At 52.7% G+C, this 21,940-nt stretch overlaps 1 protein-coding gene across 1 annotated transcript in view; it reads right to left on the bottom strand.

Moving 5' to 3' along the window:
• SDK1 (sidekick cell adhesion molecule 1) overlaps positions 1–21,940 on the bottom strand; it is a 990,930-nt gene that overhangs the window by 119,608 nt on the left and 849,382 nt on the right. The window contains 5 exon segments of the mRNA XM_033191941.1: positions 458–659; positions 3,723–3,917; positions 15,488–15,586; positions 17,813–18,002; positions 19,575–19,690. Of these exon segments, the coding sequence (XP_033047832.1) occupies positions 458–659; positions 3,723–3,917; positions 15,488–15,586; positions 17,813–18,002; positions 19,575–19,690 (802 nt within the window).

Genomic DNA, 21,940 nt, shown 5'->3' on the forward strand with positions numbered 1-21,940 from the left:
TGCCATCCATCTCCCTGCTGCTTCGAGAACGTAAGGGGACGCAATGTCCCTCCAGCCCTGGACACTTGAGGCCGGCCCAGCCCTCCTCCACATGGTCCCCTCCCCATTGCCAGTATTGGGAGGGGCTAGGACACTAGCCCACATGTCCAGCCCACCCCCCATCACCCTTGCCTTGCCAATCCCTGGGTCCTGGGGTGTTCAAACCAGCCCAGGAAGTTTGAACTTCCTGAAGATCAGACTCCAGGAAGGGGCTGGGGGTGGGCCCTTGGAGGTGGCTCCAGGATCCAGGAGTTCTGGGATTCCCAGCATGGGGAGTGTTAAAAAGAAAGGGGGCCTGTGCTCTCAGGGGTGTGCCTGCTTGGCCCACACAGACACCCCACTAGCTGGACAGGAGCTGGCTGGAGGCGGCCGGGGCACTGTTCCTGGTGGGCGGGGGGTCCTCCTGCTCTCTCAGTACCTGTCAACGATGCAGGCTGTGGCCTCATGGCTGATGGATGAGGAGTAGGTCTGCCACTCGCCCCGGGGCAGCTCTCGCACCTGCATGGTGAAGTACCGGATAGGGGAGGCCCCATCGCTGCCCGGGACCCACTGGAGCTGGAGGCTGCGCGCGGTCACTTCTGCCTGGGGTACCAGGAGCTCTCTGGGGGGTGCCGGCCGCTCTGCAACCAAATGAGGACAGACCAGGGACATGTGAGAGGCTGCCCTTCCCAAGGAGGATCCCCAGGAGATCGCTCTGTTGCCAGGCTGGAGTGCAGTGGTGTGATCTCACCTCACTGCAATCTCTGCCTCCCGGGTTCAAGGGATTCTCCTGCCTCAGCCTCCTGAGTAGCTAGGACTACTAGTATGTGCCACCACACCCAGCTAATTTTTGTATTTTTAGTAGAGACAGGGTTTCACCATGTTGGCCAGGATGGTCTTAATTTCTTGACCTCGTGATCCGCCCACCTTGGCCTCCCAAAGTGCTGGGATTATAAGCGTGAACCACCACACCCAGCCAAGTAGCTGTCTTAAGGCTGACTTTGGATGCACTACTCGTAGAGACTAACAGAGAGGAACAAAGCCACATAGGGGTCCCTAGGCTGCCAGACCACCAGGCACTGTGTCTGTGATGACTGCTGGGGTCACAAGGTCTTGGGGGCTGCTCCAAGCCCTGTGGTACCTTTGGTCTCTCTTTTTCTGATGTTGGGCTCAGTCCACCTTTAAAGCTGAATTTCCTCCTTCTTGAAGTCACCCAGGGCCTAAAGCATCTATGGCGTCTACTCAGTGCTGCTGTAGATGAGGACACCTCTGGGTTGTCACTGCCTCTGGTGTCTGCAGTAGCTTGGATGGGGGAAGTGGGGTGCCCGGGGCCAGGTCCGGCCTGGAGTGCCCATCGTCTGCTGCTGCTGTGCCTCCACACCCCATCGATTTCAGCAGAGAAGCCCCACAGCGGGAGGAATAATTGTTTAATTGTTTATCATGAAGATTATTGATTCTGATTAGAATGCGTGGCGTGTGTAAAGTGGCGATTGATTGTTGGCCCACAGTGGCGGGTGTGGGAGGAGGGCTCCGGTCTCACTTCATCAGCACTTGCCTCTGTAAGCACACAAGGTGGCCCAGAGTATCCCATTTCAAAGGCTCTCTTGGACTTAGTGGTAACTAGCAAGCCTCTTGGATTCCCTCTCCCTGAGCCACAAGGATGGAGGAGGGGGGCCCCCGATGGAAAATCTCCGAAATCTCTGGGACCGATTATCAGGTGGCATAATGTGGGGTGGGACAGTGGGGCAGGACTGTGGGGCGGGACTGTGAGGCGGGACACAGGGAAATAAGGGGACCTGCTGTGAGACCGTCTGTGATGCACCTGCACACATGCCTGGCTCGTGGGAGGGGCACAGTCAATACTTAAGATAAATGAACCATAAAACCACACGAATACATTAGAGAATGAAGTCAAAATGTTTGCTTGGGAGAGCCATTACCATCTTCCTGAGAAGCCTTGAGTGCTGATACCTGAGGCGGCAGCAGGGCGATGGGGGCGCCCGTTTCACAGGGCACGTCTTCCATGTGCTTTAATTGCAGAAGCACCTCGGGTGTCTGTGGTGACTGAGGGCTTTTGTCTCTCCAGCTAATAACATTAATAATGATAGTGGTAGTGGTCATGGAGGGGATGTGCTTTCATTGAATGCTATGGGAGGGCAAAAGGCAGGGGCTCACACCTGCAACCTTAGAGCTTTGGGAGGCTAAGGTGGGAGGATCGCTTGAGCCCAGGAGCTGGAGACCAGCCTGGGCAACATAGTAAGATCCCCATTTCTACAAAAATTAAAATAATTAGCTGGATACAGTGGCTCATGCCTGTAACCCCAGCACTTTGGGTGGCCAAGATGGGTATCATGGCAAGACTGTCTCTTCAGAACATAATTAGCTGGGTGGTGTGGGCCTGCAGTCCCAGCTACTAGGGAGGCAGAGGTGGGAGCATGGCTTGAGCCCAGGCATTCCAGGCTGTGGTGACCTATGATCACATCACTGCACTCCAGCCTGGGCGACAGGGCAAGACCTTGTTTCAAAAATAAAAAAACAAAACAAAAATAGGAGCGTGGCCAGAGCCGTGTGCTCCAAGTGACCCTGCAGCAGTGCCTGGAAGCTCCCTCCCGTCCTCATTCCCACAAGGTCCCTGGGTCTGGCCGCGATGTCAGGACCTGGAGTGGGAGCCAGGGCTGCTGAGGTGAGGGTCCTGTGGCACCAACCCTGGGCGCTGCAAGGCCCGAGGACGTGCGCAGAGCCCACTGAGAAGGGCGCCCGCTATAGACTTATGGAAAGAGTTGGCCTCACGGTGTCGGGGCGGGGATCCAAATCTCAGCTCCACAGTTGTGTGTCTGGGCAAATTAACAAAAGTCTCTCAATTTCCTCCGTCTCATCTTTGGTAAAAATCGGAGTTAAAGATATATTGCTCTGTGGGCTGCAGGGAGGATAGGCCAAGTGCAGTGCACAGAGCACCTGCCCCCGTGCATGAAGCAGGGCCCTGCTCGCCCCAGCGGTTCTCATAGGGAAGTCAGCTATTTGGAAAACTTACTTACTGAACACCTGCTACGCAGAGGACATGGGTTTAACATCAGAGACTGGGGGCTGCCTTCGGGGAGCTCACCCTCAAGTGTGGTGACTCTGCAGCCTTGCTCCAGGTACTCAGACTCTGTGAGCAACGTTGCTCTCCTTAAACCCGAGACCGTCTCACATGTCTGAGACAGCAGGTGTGAGGCTGAAGGTGTGAATGAATGCTCACGTGTCTGAGAGAGCAGGTGTGAGGCTGAAGGTGTGAATGAATGCTCACGTGTCTGAGAGAGCAGGTGTAAGGCTGAAGGTGTGAATGAATGCTCACGTGTCTGAGAGAGCAGGTGTGAGGCTGAATGTGTGAATGAATGCTCACATGTCTGAGAGAGCAGGTGTGAGGCTGAAGGTGTGAATGAATGCTCATGTGTCTGAGAGAGCAGGTGTGAGGCAGAAGGTGTGAATGCAATGCTCACGTGTCTGAGAGAGCAGGTGTGAGGCTGAACGTGTGAATGCAATGCTGTTTGATAGTGTGCCCAGCTCTGTGTCGGCTCAGTGGGTGCTTTGTAAATGCTCACATCCCTTCTCTTTCTATGAAGGGAAGGCCGAAGCCTCCCAGGTACCCCACAGACTCCAGAGGGCCTGACTGAGGAAGTGGTGCCCGCCATGTCTGCAGTACCCTGGGTCCCCCAAGGTCTTACCTCTCTTCTCAGTGGTGATGACTGTGGCCTCCAGTGGCTCCCCCCAGCCCTGCCTCGTCTTGGCAGACAGCCTGAAGATGTATGCGGACTCCGGGGCCAGGTCGGTGGCTGTGAACTGCCTCACTGTGGCGCCAACCTCCACGGTGGTGAAGGTGTGGGGGCTGCTGCTGGCCAGGCGGTAGGCAATCTGGTACCCTGTGGGCAGGCGACACAGGAGACAGCTGCTGAGCCACTCAACCACAGCACAGGGAAGCCCTGTGCCCACACCCTGTGCTGACCCCTGGAGTAGAAACCCTGGCAAGGCCATCTGTCTCCCCCATTCCTGGAGGTCACTGCCTGTGCACTGAAGGGTGGTCTTGGGGCTGTGATGAATGGTGGGGTTCCACGTGGATTTCCCTGTGAGCTTGTTTCCTGCTCCATCCTTCACCAGAACAAGGTGTGAACATTGGTTCATCTTTCCTGAGAACGCTGGCACACGGCAAGCATGCCACAGGGACCCAGTCCCACCCTGCTCCCCATGGGGCTGCAGAGGGCTGTGCCTTTTCAGTCTCTGTCTCTCCCTCCCTCCTACAGTCTGGCTCTCCCACTCCTTCTCTGAGGAAGCCCTTTAATTCTTGCCAATGGCAGCATGACCTGCCCAGGCAGGACAGCAGCTCCACAGCTGCCATTCCTCCTTCCCTCCTTCGTCTTCCCTGTCTGCCTGCACCTCTGACCCCCAGCTCCCTCCAGGGACCCCGGCAACATCCATCCAGCTCCTTCTGTGGCCCCACCCCTCCCGAGCAGCTCCACCAGGGCAGCTCTGCTTACAGAACACCCCTGTGCTTCCTAGTTGAGGGAGGGTTCCTGGCTTGCTAAGTTCCTCAACTGGGAGGGGCTTGGGGCTGAGCAGCCGTTCCTTATTAACGATCACCCCTCTCCACTGGCCGCCCCAGGCCTCCCCCGGCTGGCGTCTGGAGGAGCCTTGTCAATTCTGCAGCTCCAGTCTGCACCCTGCCTGGCTCAGAGACAACGTGTGGTCCAGCGGCTGAGCTCATGCGCTGATTGAAGCCAGAAATAATGGGGCGCTGTGGCTTCCAAAAAATTAATAACTTGGTGTCAAACAAGGGAGGATGCATAGGGGGAAGAGTCGCACCCTGGCCTCACCAGTGCTGCCTCTTCGTGGAGTGGCCTCTGCATTGGGGGCTCACCCTCTGTGGGGAGGAGCTGCCGAGCGACCCCACGCTACCTGTCCCCCACCCTCAGCCTCTGTGCCGGGTGAACCCCTCCCTCTCTCTGCTCTTCCTGCTCTCGGGTCTCTGGCTCACGGACGACAGAGCTCACAGGCATGCTGCCAGCTCCTGTGTCTTGTCACTCATCCAGAGGTTTAACGAGTCCCTCCCCAGCTCGCCATCTGGGAGGTGGGAGGACAATTACACAGAGGTCAGACTTCAAGTGCATCCTTGCATCCGGCCCCAGGCATCACCGATCACTGTCAGCATCGTCATCACCACCACACAGACAGGGACACACGCCCTGCCCTGTCCATGATACCACCACCTCTAGGCCCAGGTGTCTGCAGGACCCTGAACTTAGGCCCCCAGAGTGGCCGTCGCAGCTGCTGGCTGCCCTGTCCATGACGCCACCACCTGTAGGCCCAGGTGTCTACAAGACCCTGAACTTAGGCCCCCAGAGTGGCCATCACAGCCACTGTCCCGCCCCCAATGGACAGGCTATCCTCCCCACAATGGGGACTGGGTGCCCCAAGACTTCCTGGATGTGGCCCTGCTGGCCTCAGGCCTCCGGCAAGGGTGTCTCTGCTAGAACCCTGTTCCTTCCCAGTCACTGACCGACCAAGGGCAGCCTATAGACGGTGGCCAGCTCTTCCCCCGGGCCTCCCCTTCCGCCTGCAACTGCGTAGTGAGAGCTGGGAGAGGCCCAGGGTTTTCCCCCAGGCCTCCCATTTCCCCCACCCCGGCACAGTGAGAGTAGGGAGAGAGCCAGCTGTTCTCCCAGGTCACCCCTTCCTCCTACTCCTGCATAGTGAGAGCTGGCAGAGGGCCAGCTGTTCTCCCAGGCCTCCTGTTTCCCCTGCCCCTGCATAGTGAGGGCTGGGAGAAGGCCAGCTCTTCTCCCAGGACTCCCGTTTCCCCCACCCCTCCGTAGTGAGAGCAGGGAGTATGCTGTGCGCACACAATGGAAACCCGGTCTGAGGCTTTGGGGCTGCTGGCCACCCTGCACCCTGACGGTAAAGAAGGCGTAACCACAGCGGCTACATCGCTGGGCACATCCAGACAGAGACCCTGCTGCATCCCTCCAGCACTTCGCACGCCAGACCCTGACCGCAGGCCTGCCAGGAAGCACACGACGAGGATGAGGACGAGGCCGTGAAGCTCAGAGAGGGGTCCCCAGCGAGAAAGTGATGAGGGAGCCGGGCTGGAGCCTCACGGGTGCCTACTCTTCCTGGGGGAAGTAAACACCCACGTCGATCCGTGAGCCAAGGGAGAGCGTCCCCTCGCCAGGCCCCAGTTCCTCGGGACCACGGACCCCAGGGCTCACCACGCAGAAGCGTCCTCTCCAACAGAAGCCAGCGGGCCCCTCGAAGAAGGACATGCCTTTGGGGGCGGACCTCTGGGCTGGAATCCCGCTCTGCCAATCATTCATTGTGTGACTGTGGATGAGCCATGACGCCTCTCCGAGCCTCAGTTTGCTGGACTACATGGTGCAAGGAGATGACAGGACACCTCACAGGGTGCCAGGAGGGCTCTGGGGGCTCACGGTGGTGATGACGTGGCTGGCACAGCCATGCCTGGTTGCTCCTGGCTTTAATATTATTACAAAACAATCGTAGTCACGACTTCTCCTCCCTCCTCCAGCTGGCAGGACACTTTCCCTAGCAGTCCCTCACCCTGTAGTGGCCGGTATGACCAGAGTTATCATTCCTCACACAGTCTTCATGGAACCTCATTCCCAGGACCTGTCTACAGGCACAGATGTGGGGTCGGCACCTTAGGCCTTGCAGTTCCAGGACAGGGTGGTGAGTGCCCACCAGAGGCAGCACAGGGGCCCAGAACAGACACGGCTGAGCCCCCAGCCAGACCCTGAGGAGTGACACCCCCAACTTTGCAATGCCTGACTGGCTACCTACGACGTGTGCTCAGCACTGAGCAGACCACAGAGCAGGACTCCCTGGGCCGGAGTTTCCCCATGAAGTGTCAATTCCCCAACAGAGTCCTGCTTCCTTGGGGCCAGGAGAATGACCCTAATTCTAAGGTCTCTGGCGGCTGCGTTCTGCCTGGAAAAAGCATCTCTGGCCACAGAATCAATGTTCATCTTGGAGACCTTCTAGTTAAGCTGCCTTTTGTCTAAAGACATTCAATATTCTGTTACAGTTTCTTGAGATGTATAATATTCACATGGCTCAAAAATCATGCAAAAGTGCCAGGTAAAGAGTGCAAAGCGGCTGGGCACAGTGACTCACGCCTGTAATCCCAGCATATTGGGAGGCTGAGGAGGGTGGATCACTTGAGGTCAAGACTTTGAGACCAGCCTGGCCAACATGGTGAAACCCTGTCTCTACTAAAAGTACAAAACTTCAGCAGGGCGCAGTGGCTCACGCCTGTAATCCCAGCACTTTGGGAGGCTGAGGTGGGCAGATCACAAGGTCAGGAGTTCGAGGCCAGCCTGACCAAAATGGTGAAACCTCGTCTCTACTAAAAATACAAAAATTAGCTGGACGTGGTGATGGGCGCTTGTAATCCCAGCTAGTCAGGAGGCTGAGGCAGGAGAATAGCTTCAACCCGGGAGGCAGAGGTTGCAGTGAGCCAAGATGGTGCCACTGCACTGTAGCCTGGGTGACAGAGCAAGACTCTGTCTCCAGCAAAAACAGAAAACAAAACATAAAAAAACCAAACACACACAAAACCAAAACCATCAAGAATGAAGTGCAGCCTGGTGTAACTTCAGGCATTTGAATATCGTTCCTAGAGATGAAGAGATACAAATCTCTCCCTAAAGCAGCAGAAATCAAGTTTGTATTAAAAACAGACTCATGTATGTATGCGTGGGTTTCAGCCTGCTCCCTCCACACTGTCAAGGTGCGATTACCTCACTGATTTTGCACAGTGGCTGAAGAGATTTCTTCTTCACAGTGTGAAAAAACATGCCTATCCCAGTCAGGCACGGTGGCTCATGCCTGTAATACTAGCACTTTGGGAGGCCGAGGCAGGGGGATTAAAAGGTCAGGAGTTCAAGACCAGCCTGGCCAAGATGGTGAAACCCTGCTTCTACTAAAAATACAAAAATTAGCCAGGCGTGGTGGTGGGTGCCTGTAATACCAGCTGCTCGTGAGGCTGAGGCAGGAGAATCACTTGAACCCGGGAGGCGAAGGTTGCAGTGAGCCAAGATTGAGCCACTGCATTCCAGCCTGGGCAACAGAGCGAGACTCCATCTCAAAAATAAAAACAAAAACATGCCTATCCCTAAGAGTGAAGAGAAGCCCCGGCTGGAAGATGCTCGGAGGCCTGGCCCCAACAGGCGACTAACGAGGGACTTACCTGGCATCCCTGATGGCCTGGAACCTGCCTTTCCTACAGATCTCACCAGCCTACCTGAGTTCCCTTGATTTGTTACTTAGCATGTTGGAGAGTTGTGTTGTGATTAAGACCTCTCACTCAAAATCCACATTGCCTTTCAGTGACTACGTCTGAATTAATGAAGTGTTATTTACTTTCAGGAGCAGGGCATGGTTACAGATGTGTTTTCATTATTGTTTAATCTTTACTGTTTCGCCATGTTTTATCTCTGCTCAGATTATTCCATTGCTAGAGGTAATAATCCTGAGATGAAATGAAGATGTTGTTCAAAGGCACGTCCTGTGGATCACAGGATTTGGGGATTATGTGGGAACCGGTTTCTTCTTGCCAAGCCGTCTGAGGTTTGCTTACAGACCCTCCTTTCTATCAATGGCCCCACCTGACTCTTCTGCCCTCCAGGGTGAGCCTTGTCCTTGGCCCTGCCACAGACTACACAGGCTTCCATTACATGGTTATGCATGTGCCCCTTCACCGCCCCACGTGGGCCTCACCTCACCTGCCTTGAAGGATACACTGCCTCGGATTTGTGGACTGTTTCTCTGTGTGTGGTTCCTTGCCTCTCTCTCAGAAGCTCCTGACTGGACAGTAGGGAGCCAGGAGACCTGGGTCCTGACCCAGGCCTCGGGCAAGTTCTAACCTCTGCCTGATTCTCAGTTCTCATCTCTTGCTATTAAACATTTTTTAAAATTTAAAATAGAGATGGGGTCTCACTATGTTGTCCAGGCTGGTCTTGAACTCCTGGGCTCAAGTGATTACCTTCTGCTTCAGCCTCCCAAAGTGCTGGGATTGCAGGTGTGAGTCATTGTGTCCAGCCTCTATTCATCTTTTTTTTTTTTTTTTGAGACGTTGTTTTGCTCTTGTTGCCCAGGTTGGAGTACAATGGAGCGTTCTCGGCTCACTGCAACCTCTGCCTCCTGGGTTCAAGCGATTCTCCAGCCTCAGTCTCCCGAGTAGCTGGAATTACAGGCACCCACCACCACGCCCAGCTAATTTCATATTTTTAGTAGAGACAGGGTTTCTCTATGTTGGTCAGGCTGGTCTTGAACTCCTGACCTCAGGTGAGCCACCCACCTCGGCCTCCCAAAGTGCTGGGATTGTAGGTGTGAGCCGCCACGCCCAGCCTTTGGTAATCGTTTTTCTATGCATATGAGTACTCAACAAACCTGGATTTCCACACTCAATACGAGTTTTTCATTCTGCGATTTCTGCACAAGATAGCAAAAGCATGTTTTCCCTTTAGAAACATGAATTTTAATGACTGCTTAATAGTGCAGTGTGTGGCAGTGCTGCTGGGCCGAAGGAGGAAGGCGGGAGTTTGCAGTGGGGTCGCCCTCCCCTCCCCTGACCTTTAGGATGCAGGCCTGGCAAAGCCCCTGTAAGATAATGTATGCAGATTGCAAAGCACAGCGCCATTCCTGCTAATTGCAGAAATCTGGGTTCTTCTTTTCTCTTTGATCTGGTTCCCTAGGCACTGGAAGAAAATTCCTTGGCCTCTGGGTTCTATTTGTACCTTCCTATTATTTGCCCTAAAATAAAGATAATATCACCTGGTTGCCACACCATGGTCTGCTGAACATAAAGATGAATGTCTATAGCTCACCTTCACACGTTTAAAAAGTCCTAGACTCGATGGACAATAGAAGACAGCTTTTTTTTTTTCTGTACATAAATGGCACAAAGGAGCAGCTGAGTAATAGTCCTTGCATTTTTAGAGAATAATGATAGATGGTGTTCAGAGATAAGAGCGTTTCTGTGGAAAAGGCTAGTTATGTAATTACAGTTACAGCGAGATCAGCAACACTGGCGTGCTGAACTTCAGCGATGCAAGGCCAGAAGACGGCGGCGTGTGCGAGGGAGGAATGAACAGGCCGAATCAATAGCAGCAGTAAAATGCGGCCTACGAGGAGCCCTGTTTTTACGGGTATGGGTAAATTATAATACAGGCATTAAAAGGAGCAAGGCCAAGTACGAGACACATTGATCCAAATAGAAGATTAAAAACATAATGAGAGAGGCCAGAGTGGGTTTCTGAATACACCTGGAAGACGGAGGCGGCACTGCGCATTTAGACAATCAGAATCCAGAAAGGGACAGCGCCACGGGCCTGAGACAAGTTCCAGAACGGTCCACTGCTCGAAACACAAGAAGGTGGCACTGAGGAGCTGAGGCTGGATGCTGGAAGACTTGTAGGCATCTCAGCTCTGGGTCAGCCTGAAGACTGATGCCGCAGAGCTATACACAGAGCAATTTGGGGACTCCTGTCCGGAGATTTAAGGTGGCTGCAAAGCCTTTGAGATAGAGCCTCGCTCTGTCACCCAGGCTGGAGTGCAGTGGTGCGATCTTGGCTCACTGCAACCTCCGCCTCCTGGGTTCAAGCCATTCTCATGCCTCAGCCTCCTGAGTAGCTGGGATTACGGGTGTGCGCCACCATGCCCAGTTAGTTGCAAGTCTTTTATAAATTGTGCACTTCCCTAGGAAACAAAAGGCATAGTCTGAGAGTTGCTGTTCAGTGAGCATCACCGGGGCCCCAGTGCTCAGGACCCCGAAGCATGACCATCAGGGGCACGTGCTGCTGATCTCCCTGCAGCTGCTGTTGGTGGGCGAGTGGGTCAGAGAACCCGCAAGCCACTGAATGGCCCCAGGAGGCCCACGTTGGCCGAGCCTAGATGCCGTGGTCTATGGGTTTTGCAGCTTATCCGTCCGAGGGCTGGGGATCAAAACGCTGAATCTGCAAACAGGGATCACATTTGCTGGAGCTCCTGATTCTCAGCGGAGTTTCCGCACACCCTTCGTCATAAGCTTAAAGGTAAATGTTAGGCCTTCCTGCTGGCAGGGCGGGATCCCGCATGTCTGGCCAGGGCAGGCCCACGTGGGTCTAAAGAGCTCACGCATCATCATGTTAGCATAATAGCAGTCAAGGGCATGTGACGTCAGCTGGTGGGTGAGGGAAGGATGTCTGTACTCAGGGGCCTCCAACCCCATCCCTCCAAAGAAAAGTTCTAAATGCTAAAAGCACTCCACAGTAAAATATTTATGCAAATAAGCAAGTTTTTTCTCCTCTAGGCGCCTGCTGGTGGTTCACGCTGTTTTCTCTTTTGGAAATGCAAGAACATGTTTTGATACAGATTACAAAAGCTCGGGCAGCAGAGGTGTTTATGTACTCAGAAGGCCAAGCTGCTGGAGTGGGAACATTGATTCAAGGTCTCTGGATGTAAAGTGAGTCAGGCGAAAAGTTGTTTTGCTTTCTCTCCTGTGAACACCTATCTGAATTGGCGAGAAGTGTCTTCCTGACTTCCTGCAGCCTCCGCCGTGTGGTGTGCCGGCTGTAATGACACACAGGTGACAGGTTACCTGGACAACAGGCATTACAATTACAACCCGATGCTGCATGACAGAGGAGGCTCGGCAGTGAGGCTGTCTGCCTCGCAGGTAGACATGGTGCTGTGTGACTCAGCAGTGTTCGGCTGTGGTTGGAGTGCTCAAAGTATTTAAATGATCACCCTTCTTACCTGGGCTTCAGTGGTTTTCAGTGACTACAAATCAAGATCCATACCTCCCGACGCACATTAGGAACTCTCTGCAACCCGAACAGCCTTCTAAATTTTCTTTCTCTTGTCAGCAAGAACCCTCTGCTTCAGCAACCAGAGTCATGGAGAACAAATCAAGGCAGCACACCACGGGTGCATGCCACGGGAATACTAGGACCAGGCTGAGCCCCCAGTGATCCAGGAGGAGCTCCCAAGTCCAGAGAACCTCCAGCCTCCTCTGGTGCCAGGGAAACGATGAAATATTCTATGTGATACGGAAGCTAACGTTTACTCAGCATTCACTATGTGGCAGGCACTGTTCTAAATGCAACTCATTTAACCAGTGAGGGAGGCATGAATGTGCTTCCCCTTTGAGGGATGGGGAAACTGAGGCATGGGAATGCTAAGAAACATGCATAAATTCACCCAGCTAATAAGCACAGGCCGAGATCTGAGTCCAAAACGTTACCCACGCTGCCGGCCTGCTTGTTGGTGATGCAGTGTTGAAAACACAGAGGAAAGGAAAAGCGGGCAGTCCCCAGGTTCGTGCCATCCGACTTGTGCAGACGAGAGCTGCTTTCTTTCGTGCTATTTCGGTGAATCTGTAATGAACATCCTTGTACGTTTCTCCTTGTGCACACAGGCAAGAATTTCTCTAGGGCGAAGGCCTGGAAGTGCAGAGCTTCTGGGGTGTGGCGTGAATGTGGTCACCTTTCCTGGGTATTGCCAGAGCACTCCCCAAAGTGGACGCACCAACTCTCTCTCCTGGCAAGGGTGGAGGGGTCTTGTTTCTCCACATTCTCATGTAAACTTGGCATCATCACAGCTTCTTGTGCCAAATCTGGTGAATGTGAAATGGGATTTCATTGTGGCCTCAATTATCATTTTATAGTGCTCTTGTTGTCAGAAAAGGAAATGTCAGAGACACTCTGGAAAGTAAACGACAGATGATAAAACCAGCTGATGGGCTCACTGGACAGCAGGCCTCACACTGTGCCAGTGGGCGTGCTGAAGACAAGCCTGACCAGGTGGACACATGGTCAGGGAGCGGGGCAGTGAGGACCTGGGGCTACAGAGGACATCGGTGTGAGTCCTCAGGAAGGTCAGAGGCCCTGGAGAAGCAGGTGTGTCAGACAGAGGGCTGGGCCTAGGGCTGGCTGAGGCCAGAGCCTCCCCACATGTGCAAGGAAGCCCTGGGTCAAAGTCTCAGCACTGGAATCTGAGCACGGGTTTGTCTACGGCAAGAGAGAAGCACAGATGAAGTACATGCTTTGCTCCTGCACCTGTCCCACACCTTCGCACTCCAGAACTGATTCTTGGCAGCCCAGTAAGGTGACAGTGAGTGGACAGAGGTGACCACAGAGTGAGGACTTGCCGGGAGGGTCTACCGAGGCCGGCAGTGGGAGCCGGGGGCCCTGCCAAGGTGGAGGTGGGGCTGGGCGAGCCTGCTTCTTCACGGGGAACACCATTCTTGTGGACTCCTGTACCTCTGTCAACGTTTCTTGTTTCACAGCATGCTGAGGACAGGTCCTGGGTAATCAGATATTATCCCTGCTTGTTCCAGAAAAGGCTGATGCCTGGGTGCTGTGCTGAGGTTAGGGCCCGCCTGGGTGGGGCTCCTGCAAATCTCTTCACCACAGCTGTCTGCTGGGCAGACCGTTTCCTACCCCGAGACTGGGCTCACTGCACAGGCACCAGACGTGGCTCGTAGCTCCCTCTCCGCCGGGCCAGGCCCTGAAATGCTCACCTCCACAGTGGCTGCTCATCTGAGACTTTAGTAGCAGGAACCCACAATTCCAAAGGTCGCCTCATTGAGAAATGCCATACTCAAAGCCAGACACTTCTATCTGGCAACTCCAGAAATCACATCAAGAAAGAGGCAAAGTGAAAATAGGCCGCAGCCTCCTTGTGCAGAAGACTGAGGAAGTTCCAGGGCCCCCTCTCAGTGGAAGCAAGGGCTCAATAACTAGTTGGCTTTGCATCCACCCTTCTCAGGCTGCCAGAGTGATTATCTCAAAGGCCAATCTGATTGTACAGCTTTCTCATTCAAAGACCTTGGACGAGTTCCTGCTGCCGTTCAACACAGGCCTCCAAACTCTTTTTTGGTGACGTGAAACTCTTCAAACCAACTCTTAGAATCCCAAGATCATATGCAGGCAAGAGTGGTGAATTTTACCACCTGTTTGTAAGTCTGGGTTTATAACTTTACCGTACATCACCTAGAACACAGGCTGGATGAATCAGGGGTCTCTGGTGTGTCAGGATTCCGTCAATATCCCGAGAGCTAACCTGGGGCTGGGGCAATGTTCTGTGGCTGCCCTGCTTTCCTCTAATAGGCCAGTTTATAACGTCCGGGTTTCAGGGCCACATTCTCCAGGGCACAGCAGGGAGCTCACAGTAGCTCAAGACCTGGCCCAGCCTCCAACCCCAGCCTTGGAGCTGTCAGTGCTCCCACAGGCTGAAAGCATTCGATCTTGGCTGAGTGGACACCCTCTTCCCTTCTTCCAAGGCTTTAGAAGCCACCTATCTCCAGATCCCACTCAAAAGGAGCCTTCCACCCACAGAGACCCCACCCAGAAGGAGCTGTGTGTGAGGCACTGAATGAAACCTCTTTCAGACGGCTTATCTCACTGTACTCTCAATGTGTGTCTCTGTTACGGGACTGTGGGCATCTTGGGGGACGGGCGCACCTCGTTCATTCCTCACCCGCCACTGTGCGTAAGACACCTGCACACGGAAAGTCCTCAATTTGTCTCTGTGAAAGGGTGAGTGAATCAAGGAACTGGGGATGTTTTAAAATAGAATTTGCTGCTTTGGGGAACTGGGAAAAATTCAGGCTTTTCATCAGTGTTACCAGAGTTGGTATGCCGGCTGCAATGCTGAAACGTCAGAAGTAAACAAATTCCCTGGGATGACCCAAGGCATGCGCTTCATCTCAGTGGCTTCTTACAAGGATTGGGTGCAAGTGCTGTAGGAAAGATGTTTCCGGGAACATGGGAGCAAAGCCCAGGTCTGAAAAACTAGCCTGTTGTTTCCCAAACACACAGCAAAATAGCCTGATATTTCAGAGCGGAAGGGGAGGTTGGTTACGAACGGTATCGCCATGAGCCGCAAACGAATGGAAGAAATTCCAGGTTAACAAAACATAAATTTCATTCCATACAAAAAACCCTTAGTACGTAGCTCAGAAAACAGTCAAGAGGCCCGTGATCATCTCGGTTCAGGAAATGCTAGGCTGCTGGAGACAGGCTTTTGTTTAACCTCATAAACATCTAACAAACAGGGACGACATCAACGTGATTATTATTTCTCTCCTATTAAACATCATCACTCCTTTTTTTTTTAATTCTTATTTTGGGGATAGGGTCTTGTACTCTCTCCCAGACTGGAGTGCAGTGATGCAATCTGGACTCACTGCAGCCTCAACCTCCTGGGCTCAAGCGACCGTCTCACCTCAGCCTCCCCAGTAGCTGGGACCAATAGGTGCATGCCACCATGCCCGGCTAATAGTTTGAATTTTTTTTTTTTTTTTGTAGTGTTGGGGTCTCCCAGTGTTGCCCAGGCTGGTCTTGAACTCCTGGGCTCAAGCAATCGGCCTGCCTCAGTCTCCCAAGGTGCTGGGATGACAGGCCTGAGCCACCACGCCCGGCCACCGCCGCTCCCTTACCCAGGATGATGCCGTTGGGCTCCTCCGGAGGTTGCCACACAATCCGCACGGAGGTGAGTCTCACTTCAGGGAACACGAGCCTCACTGGTGGGCCTGGAGCTGAAGGGAAAGCCACAGGGATCCGGAGGTCAAGACAATGTTCCTTGGGTGCGTGACAGGTTCCACAGGACTCTGAGGGTCAGCTGGGTGCAGTCACTACCACAGGCTACAGTGTCATGGGTTTAGAATCCTCTAAAGTTTTGCACTGATGACTTCTGGAACCTCACTGGTAGTGTGGCTCCCTAAGAATCTTGAGCAAACACTTTCCTTGAAACCCTGCCCATCTGCTTTCCAAGACTCAAAAGCAGGTCTCGTGAACTACGCCAGGAAGAGCGTGAGTGTAACCAGCCTACCAGGACACAAGCAGACCAGTCACTAAATGACTCGGAGAGTGAACATCAGGTTGAGAGGCAGGATTTCCCTCATCTGAGCTCTGATTCCCTTACTGGGTTTGACATCTGCAAAGCAGCTGGTAGATAAGGCGGCCTAAAGTTCCTCCCAACTGTAATGGAGGTTACAATTTCTGACGGAAGAACACGTTTATCCTCAATCATTTTTCTCGTAGGCATGCCACCTCTCTCCTGCATCATCCTAGATAATTAAGAGTTGATGTGCACAAATGCATATAATAATTCTTGTGTGTGGTTCGGTGCGCCAATAATTCAAAAAGCAGTTAGGTGTGGTGGAACTGCTGAATAATAGGGTCGTAGCCCTCATAAAATACATTTACTTAAACGAACAGGCAAGTAAGTGTGTGGCCAATATGAGAGCTTCTTGTTGGAATTAATAACTGATTGATTCCCAGGTAAGAGGCAATGAGCATGGAACAATCAATGTGAAAATAAAAGGATGTATGTTCGTCATTCTGGGCTGCTGACTTCTGTCCCCGGCTATGAAGCTGGGAACGGTATTTTAAATTTTGAACGTGTGCTATGACGCCTAGTTTGGGGTGAAATAAATGTTTGAAGGAGGCCACCAGGCTCGCAACCAGGACTAAGTCACAGATACGCAGACACTGACTTCAGTCTGAAGTAGCGTTGCTCCCCTGAGCCCTCTCCTGGGCTGTCTACTGGGATTACGCTGGAATGCAGAGGAGGAAAGGCGTGTCTATGGGAGCGCTGTGGGAGAGGAAGCCGCAGCATTCCAGGACTCACCAGTGCCTGCTTCAGGAGGGAACAGTTGCCTTGGGCCTGCTGTTACAGTTTCTAAGATGCCCCTTTTTACTGTCATCTGGGAAACCTGGAATACACTGGAGCTGGAGATAGTTTTGAAAGGAAACAACATCCACATTCCTTTTCCCTCCTGGATCCCCCTCTAGCCTGAGATCCTGTGTCAGGGGAGGATGGACAAAGCCTTCTGCAAGGTTCCCGTCTCTCCCTGAGGCGAGGCGAGGACGAGGGCGGCGCTCTCTGAGCCACGTGGAGACAGCGCTTTCCACTCAGCAGTTAAGAGGATTTTCAGACTCATTTAGTTACTCAGCAAAGATGCTTAAGAAAACCTACAGTTATTTCACTTCTTCAGCCACTCTGATCCTCATAGTGGGTGTTTTTTTGGCGGGAAGGGGGAGATCAGTACTTCTCCCCCTGATGTATTCATTCCAGTCTGTCTAATAGTGAAAATGTAGAGACGTTAACCTTTACGTGTTTGACATCTGTAAAGTGGGAAAACATATTTACCGATGATTTAGAGTTTCATGAAAACAAAGCTGGCAAGGCATGCTTGTTATTCAGGTCTGGAAACACAGGGAGCTGGGGACCCTGAGCCGTCACACATGGGGCTTTCTACAACTTCTAATTACCTCCCACAATGCAAACAGTGAGACCAGGGCAGTACCGAGAATTAAGGCATGAGGTCCACTGTGGATTTTTTAAACTATAGTAGTCCCCCCTTATCTGCAGTTTGGCATCCCCTGGGGGTCCTGGGATGTGTTGCTGGATAAGGGGGCACTACACTAGATATGTGAAGCCCCCGCCAAGAGGAGCGTCCACAGCTCACATCCACAGCTCAGCCCAGCCCCAGCCTTTCCTGCCTCTCCCCAGCACTGCCCATGGCAGAGTTATGAGGGAAACTCTGCCCAGGTTCGTAATTAGGCTGTAAAAATCCACTCCAGGCTGAAATTGGCCATAGAAGTGCTCAGTGACTGAAAAACAATTTTGCTTTGTTTCCCTCAACTGCAAAAGAAAGTGGTTTGAAAATTAAGTTAAAAGCAACAATTCAAATTGTTTGCCTTTGAAAGGCCAACCTGGGAGGCAGCCAGGCTCCCGAAGGCGTGAACCCTGGACCTACCATCGTCTTTGGTGCGCTCCAGGATGAGGGGCGTGCTGGGGACCCCATTCCCGATGCGGGTGAACGCCAGCACCTGGAGCTCGTAGAGCACGAACTTGCGCAGGCCTGCCAGCAGGGCCGACTGCGTGTGGTTCCCTCGCACGGTGTGGCTTCTGGGCTCGGGATCCAGGTCTTTGGCCCGGAACAGGATCTGTGGCATCAGCACAATGTGAGGGTTATAAGGAGGAGGGTGCCAGGAGGCACCGCCGTGGCACGGGGCAGGCCACTTTCGTGAATCAAGGCCCAGCCAACTGTGCTTTCTCCCTGAGGATGGCTGTGGGCAGGGCTTGTGGATCTCATTTGTCCACGCTGGCGTCTGGGGAGGAAGGCGGTGGTGAAGTGACTGCACTCCAGGGGAGTCTGAGTTAGTGCCCACGGCTTGGCGCGCCTACTACCTGGTCGTGATCTGCAAGATCAGAGGGCCCAACTGCAGCCGTGCCAACCACAGCCACTCAAACAGACTCGATTATGAACTCAGTCACATTCTGCTTCCCGCCACAGGAGCCAGCAGCCCCCTGGGCTTCCCAGCCATGGAAGCTGGGTTCCTGCTCCAGAAGACCTGCTATCCTCACACAGACCGGGAGCTCCGGCCTCCTTGGGCCATCTGCAGCTGTGCAGGCTGTAGGCACCCCACCCCAAGCTGCTCTCCTCCAGGGCACCCCACCCCAAGCTGCTCTGCTCCAGGGCCTCCTGCTAAGTCCTCACTCAACACCCACCCTCTCTGAACTGCTCCCCGAGATCAGGGACATGGAAGGCCATAAAGGAGAGCATCACCAGGGAGGTGTTTGAAAATAGCACAGCAAGCACATTTCTCTGGGCCCCAGGAATGTGGTGTGGAGTTTTGGTCACTGAACCCCCTCAATGGGACTGCCATGTGTCACGGAGCCAGCAGGGTGCATTTAGAATGCTTGGGGAAGGGGGAAGATATAGGAGAGCAGGCGGGGGAAACAAAGAATAGGGATGTGAAGTATGGAAAGGTGGAGGAGGCATGCTCAAAACCCAGGGAGCAGCACTGAGACAAGCATGGCCTTGCTGGCCGGGTCCAGAAAAGCTCATTCTGATGCTTAGCATTGCTGAGCCAAGGAGCAGACAGGGAGACAGAGCCTGTCACCCCTGAGTGATGGAATGAGGAACAGAATGGGGTTTTAAAGGGTTGGGGTGGATGTATAGAAGGTGGAACCCAGAAATGGCTCCCCGAAGAAGCTGGGACAGATTCGACCCTTCCAGCGGATGCCATTGCTAGGACCGTGATGACACACAGAGAAACACACATACAGCGGTCCACCTGGCCCAGTCCTTCCCATGAGCAAGGCGTGCTGTGTAAAAGACCCACTGAATTCTCACACTAACCCCGGGACAAAGCTCCCATCGTTATTCCCGTTTTACAAGCGGGGAGACACAGGCAAAGGGTTTCAGTAACTGGCCCATGGCACCGAGGCCAGCGAGGGCGGAGCCAGGCGCAGGCCCCGGGGTCAGGTCCACTCCGGCTGCGCTTTTCTTCTGGCACCCAGTTTTGGCGTTTGTGGTGTGGTTATACTGATGCCTAATTCCCAGACTGCAATGAGGCTTAGATAAGACAACTGGATGTCTTAATAAAAATCACAAACTGGCCGGCACTGCAGATCTGCTGGAGAAGAGGAAGCTTGTTGCTTTGGGGGAATGGCGCGTGGTCACATTTCCCCACCTCACTCTTTAAGCAAAGGGAGGTCATCCCATCACGCACCTTGTAGCCCAGTATGAGCCCATTCTGGTCCTGTTCCGGCACGGAAGCCCATGTCAGTAAAATCTGGGTCGAGCTGACAGCCTCAGCTGACACGTTCTCAGGAGCGGCTGAAGGAACTGCAAAGAACCAATGAAATAGATTGGCATCCGAAGTCCAGAGTATCTACATACAAAGATCCAGCTTTCACCCAAATAATCTAGTTGTCCTTGAAATAGCAATGTCTTCTGAGCATTTTGTAGTCATCAGATTAAACCTGCAGGAGTATAACGGACATGTAAATCTCTTTAATATTAGCAACAAATTATATAAATCCTGGGTACTTAGCAGCTCAATTTTACCTGAGTCCACCCAGCAAGAAAAAAAAAAAAAAAAGATGCTTGGTCTGTTTGCTGTATTAACTTGTGGAAACTGCAGACTTTTATCTCAAATAGGAAATCCTCACCTTCAGACACATGCCATTTCACTGACAGCTCTAAACATGGTATTCCGTGACAGGGACAGGAGAGGCTGAAGAGAGGAGGGGACATGAGGATTTACACAAAAGAAGGGAAAGGGAGAGTAGGTTGACTAGGTGCTTATCCGGTGCCTGTCTGTGCCAACTGCCTTCAGTTACATAATTGCATCTAATCCCACAATGATCCCAATGAAGTAGATATCATTACCCTTTTCTACAGATGAGAAAACTAAAGCTGAGTAAATTGCATTGAATCCATTTTAATTAATGCTTTTCTACAAGGAGATGGGCAGCAGAGGCCAGCCATGTCATTCTTGACCCATGCACATGTAAGATAATTTCCTTTTCTTCTTTCCTTTTTTTTTTTGAGACTAGAGTGCAGTGGTGCCATCTCAGCTCACTGCAACTTCCGCCTCCCGGGGGCAAGCCATTCTCCTGCCTCAGCCTCCCAAGTAGCTGGGATTACACACATACGCCACCATGCCTGGCTGATTTTTGTATTTTTAGTAGAGATGGGGTTTTACCATGTTGGCCAGGCTGGTCTCGAATGCCTGACCTCAAGTGATCTGTCTGCCTCGGCTTCCCAAAGTGCTGGGATTACAGGCGTGAGCCACCATGCCTGGCCCACATGTAAGATCATTTTCTTATACTGGAGCCGGGGATGCTGCTCCGATCACCTGTGCCTCAGTTGTCCCATTTGTGAAAGGCTAAGGCTGGCCTACCTTCCTTCCTTAGAGTCTTCTCATTCTCCCCTCCTGGTGGCCAGCAGTTGTTGGTCAGCAGGTGATCAATAGCTAGTTGTTTTGAAGAAAGTGAAAGGAGGATGCTATGACCAGTCCTAGCCTATAGAGTGAGAATGAAAGCAAACACTGAGGTGCCTGGTAGGGCGCTGGCACATAGAGGTGAGTGGAAGCATCTGTTCCCTTCTCCTTTGCAAGACCTCCTAGGGTTCCAAGAATAGCAGGAGGCAAGCATGCACCTTTGTAGCAGGAGCACTCGTGGGAGCTTCCTCTGCTCTTTCATAGACCTACTCACCCATCCATCCATCCATCCATCCATAAATCGACTGATCCATCTATCTATCCATCCATCCATCCATCCATTCACCCATCCATCCATCCATCACCCATCCATCCGTCTATTCATCCATCCATCCATTCACCCATCCATCCACTCATCCATCATCCATCCATCCATCCACCCATCATCCATCCATTCACCCATTCATCCATTCACTCATCCATCCATCCATCACCCATCCATCCATCCATCACCCATCCATCCATCCATCCATTCACCCATCCATCCATCCATCACCCATCCATCCGTCTATTCATCCATCCATCCATTCACCCATCCATCCACTCATCCATCATCCATCCATCCATCCACCCATCATCCATCCATTCACCCATCCATCCATTCACTCATCCATCCATCACCCATCCATCCATCTATTCATCTATCCATCCATTCACCCATCCATCCATTCACTCATCCATCCATCATCCATCCATCCACCAATCACCCATCCGTCTATTCATCCATCCATCCATTCACTCATCCATCATCCATCCATCCACCCATCATCCATCCATTCACCCATCAATCCATTCACTCATCTATCCATCATCCATCCATCCACCCATCAGCCATCCATCCATCCATCACCCATCCATCCATCTATTCATCCATCCATCTATTCACCCATCCATCCATTCACTCATCCATCATCCATCCATCCATGCATCCACCCATCACCCATCCCTCCATCCATCCATTCATCCATTCACCCATCCATCATCCATCCATTCATCCGCCCATCACCCATCCATCTAATCATTCATCCATCCATTCACTCATCCATCCATCATCCATCCATCCATCTACCCATCCATCCATCCATCCACCC

The sequence above is a fragment of the Trachypithecus francoisi genome, unplaced genomic scaffold, assembly GCF_009764315.1.
Source record: "Trachypithecus francoisi isolate TF-2019V2 unplaced genomic scaffold, Tfra_2.0 Lachesis_group4, whole genome shotgun sequence".
NCBI classification, from domain to species: Eukaryota; Metazoa; Chordata; class Mammalia; order Primates; family Cercopithecidae; genus Trachypithecus; species Trachypithecus francoisi.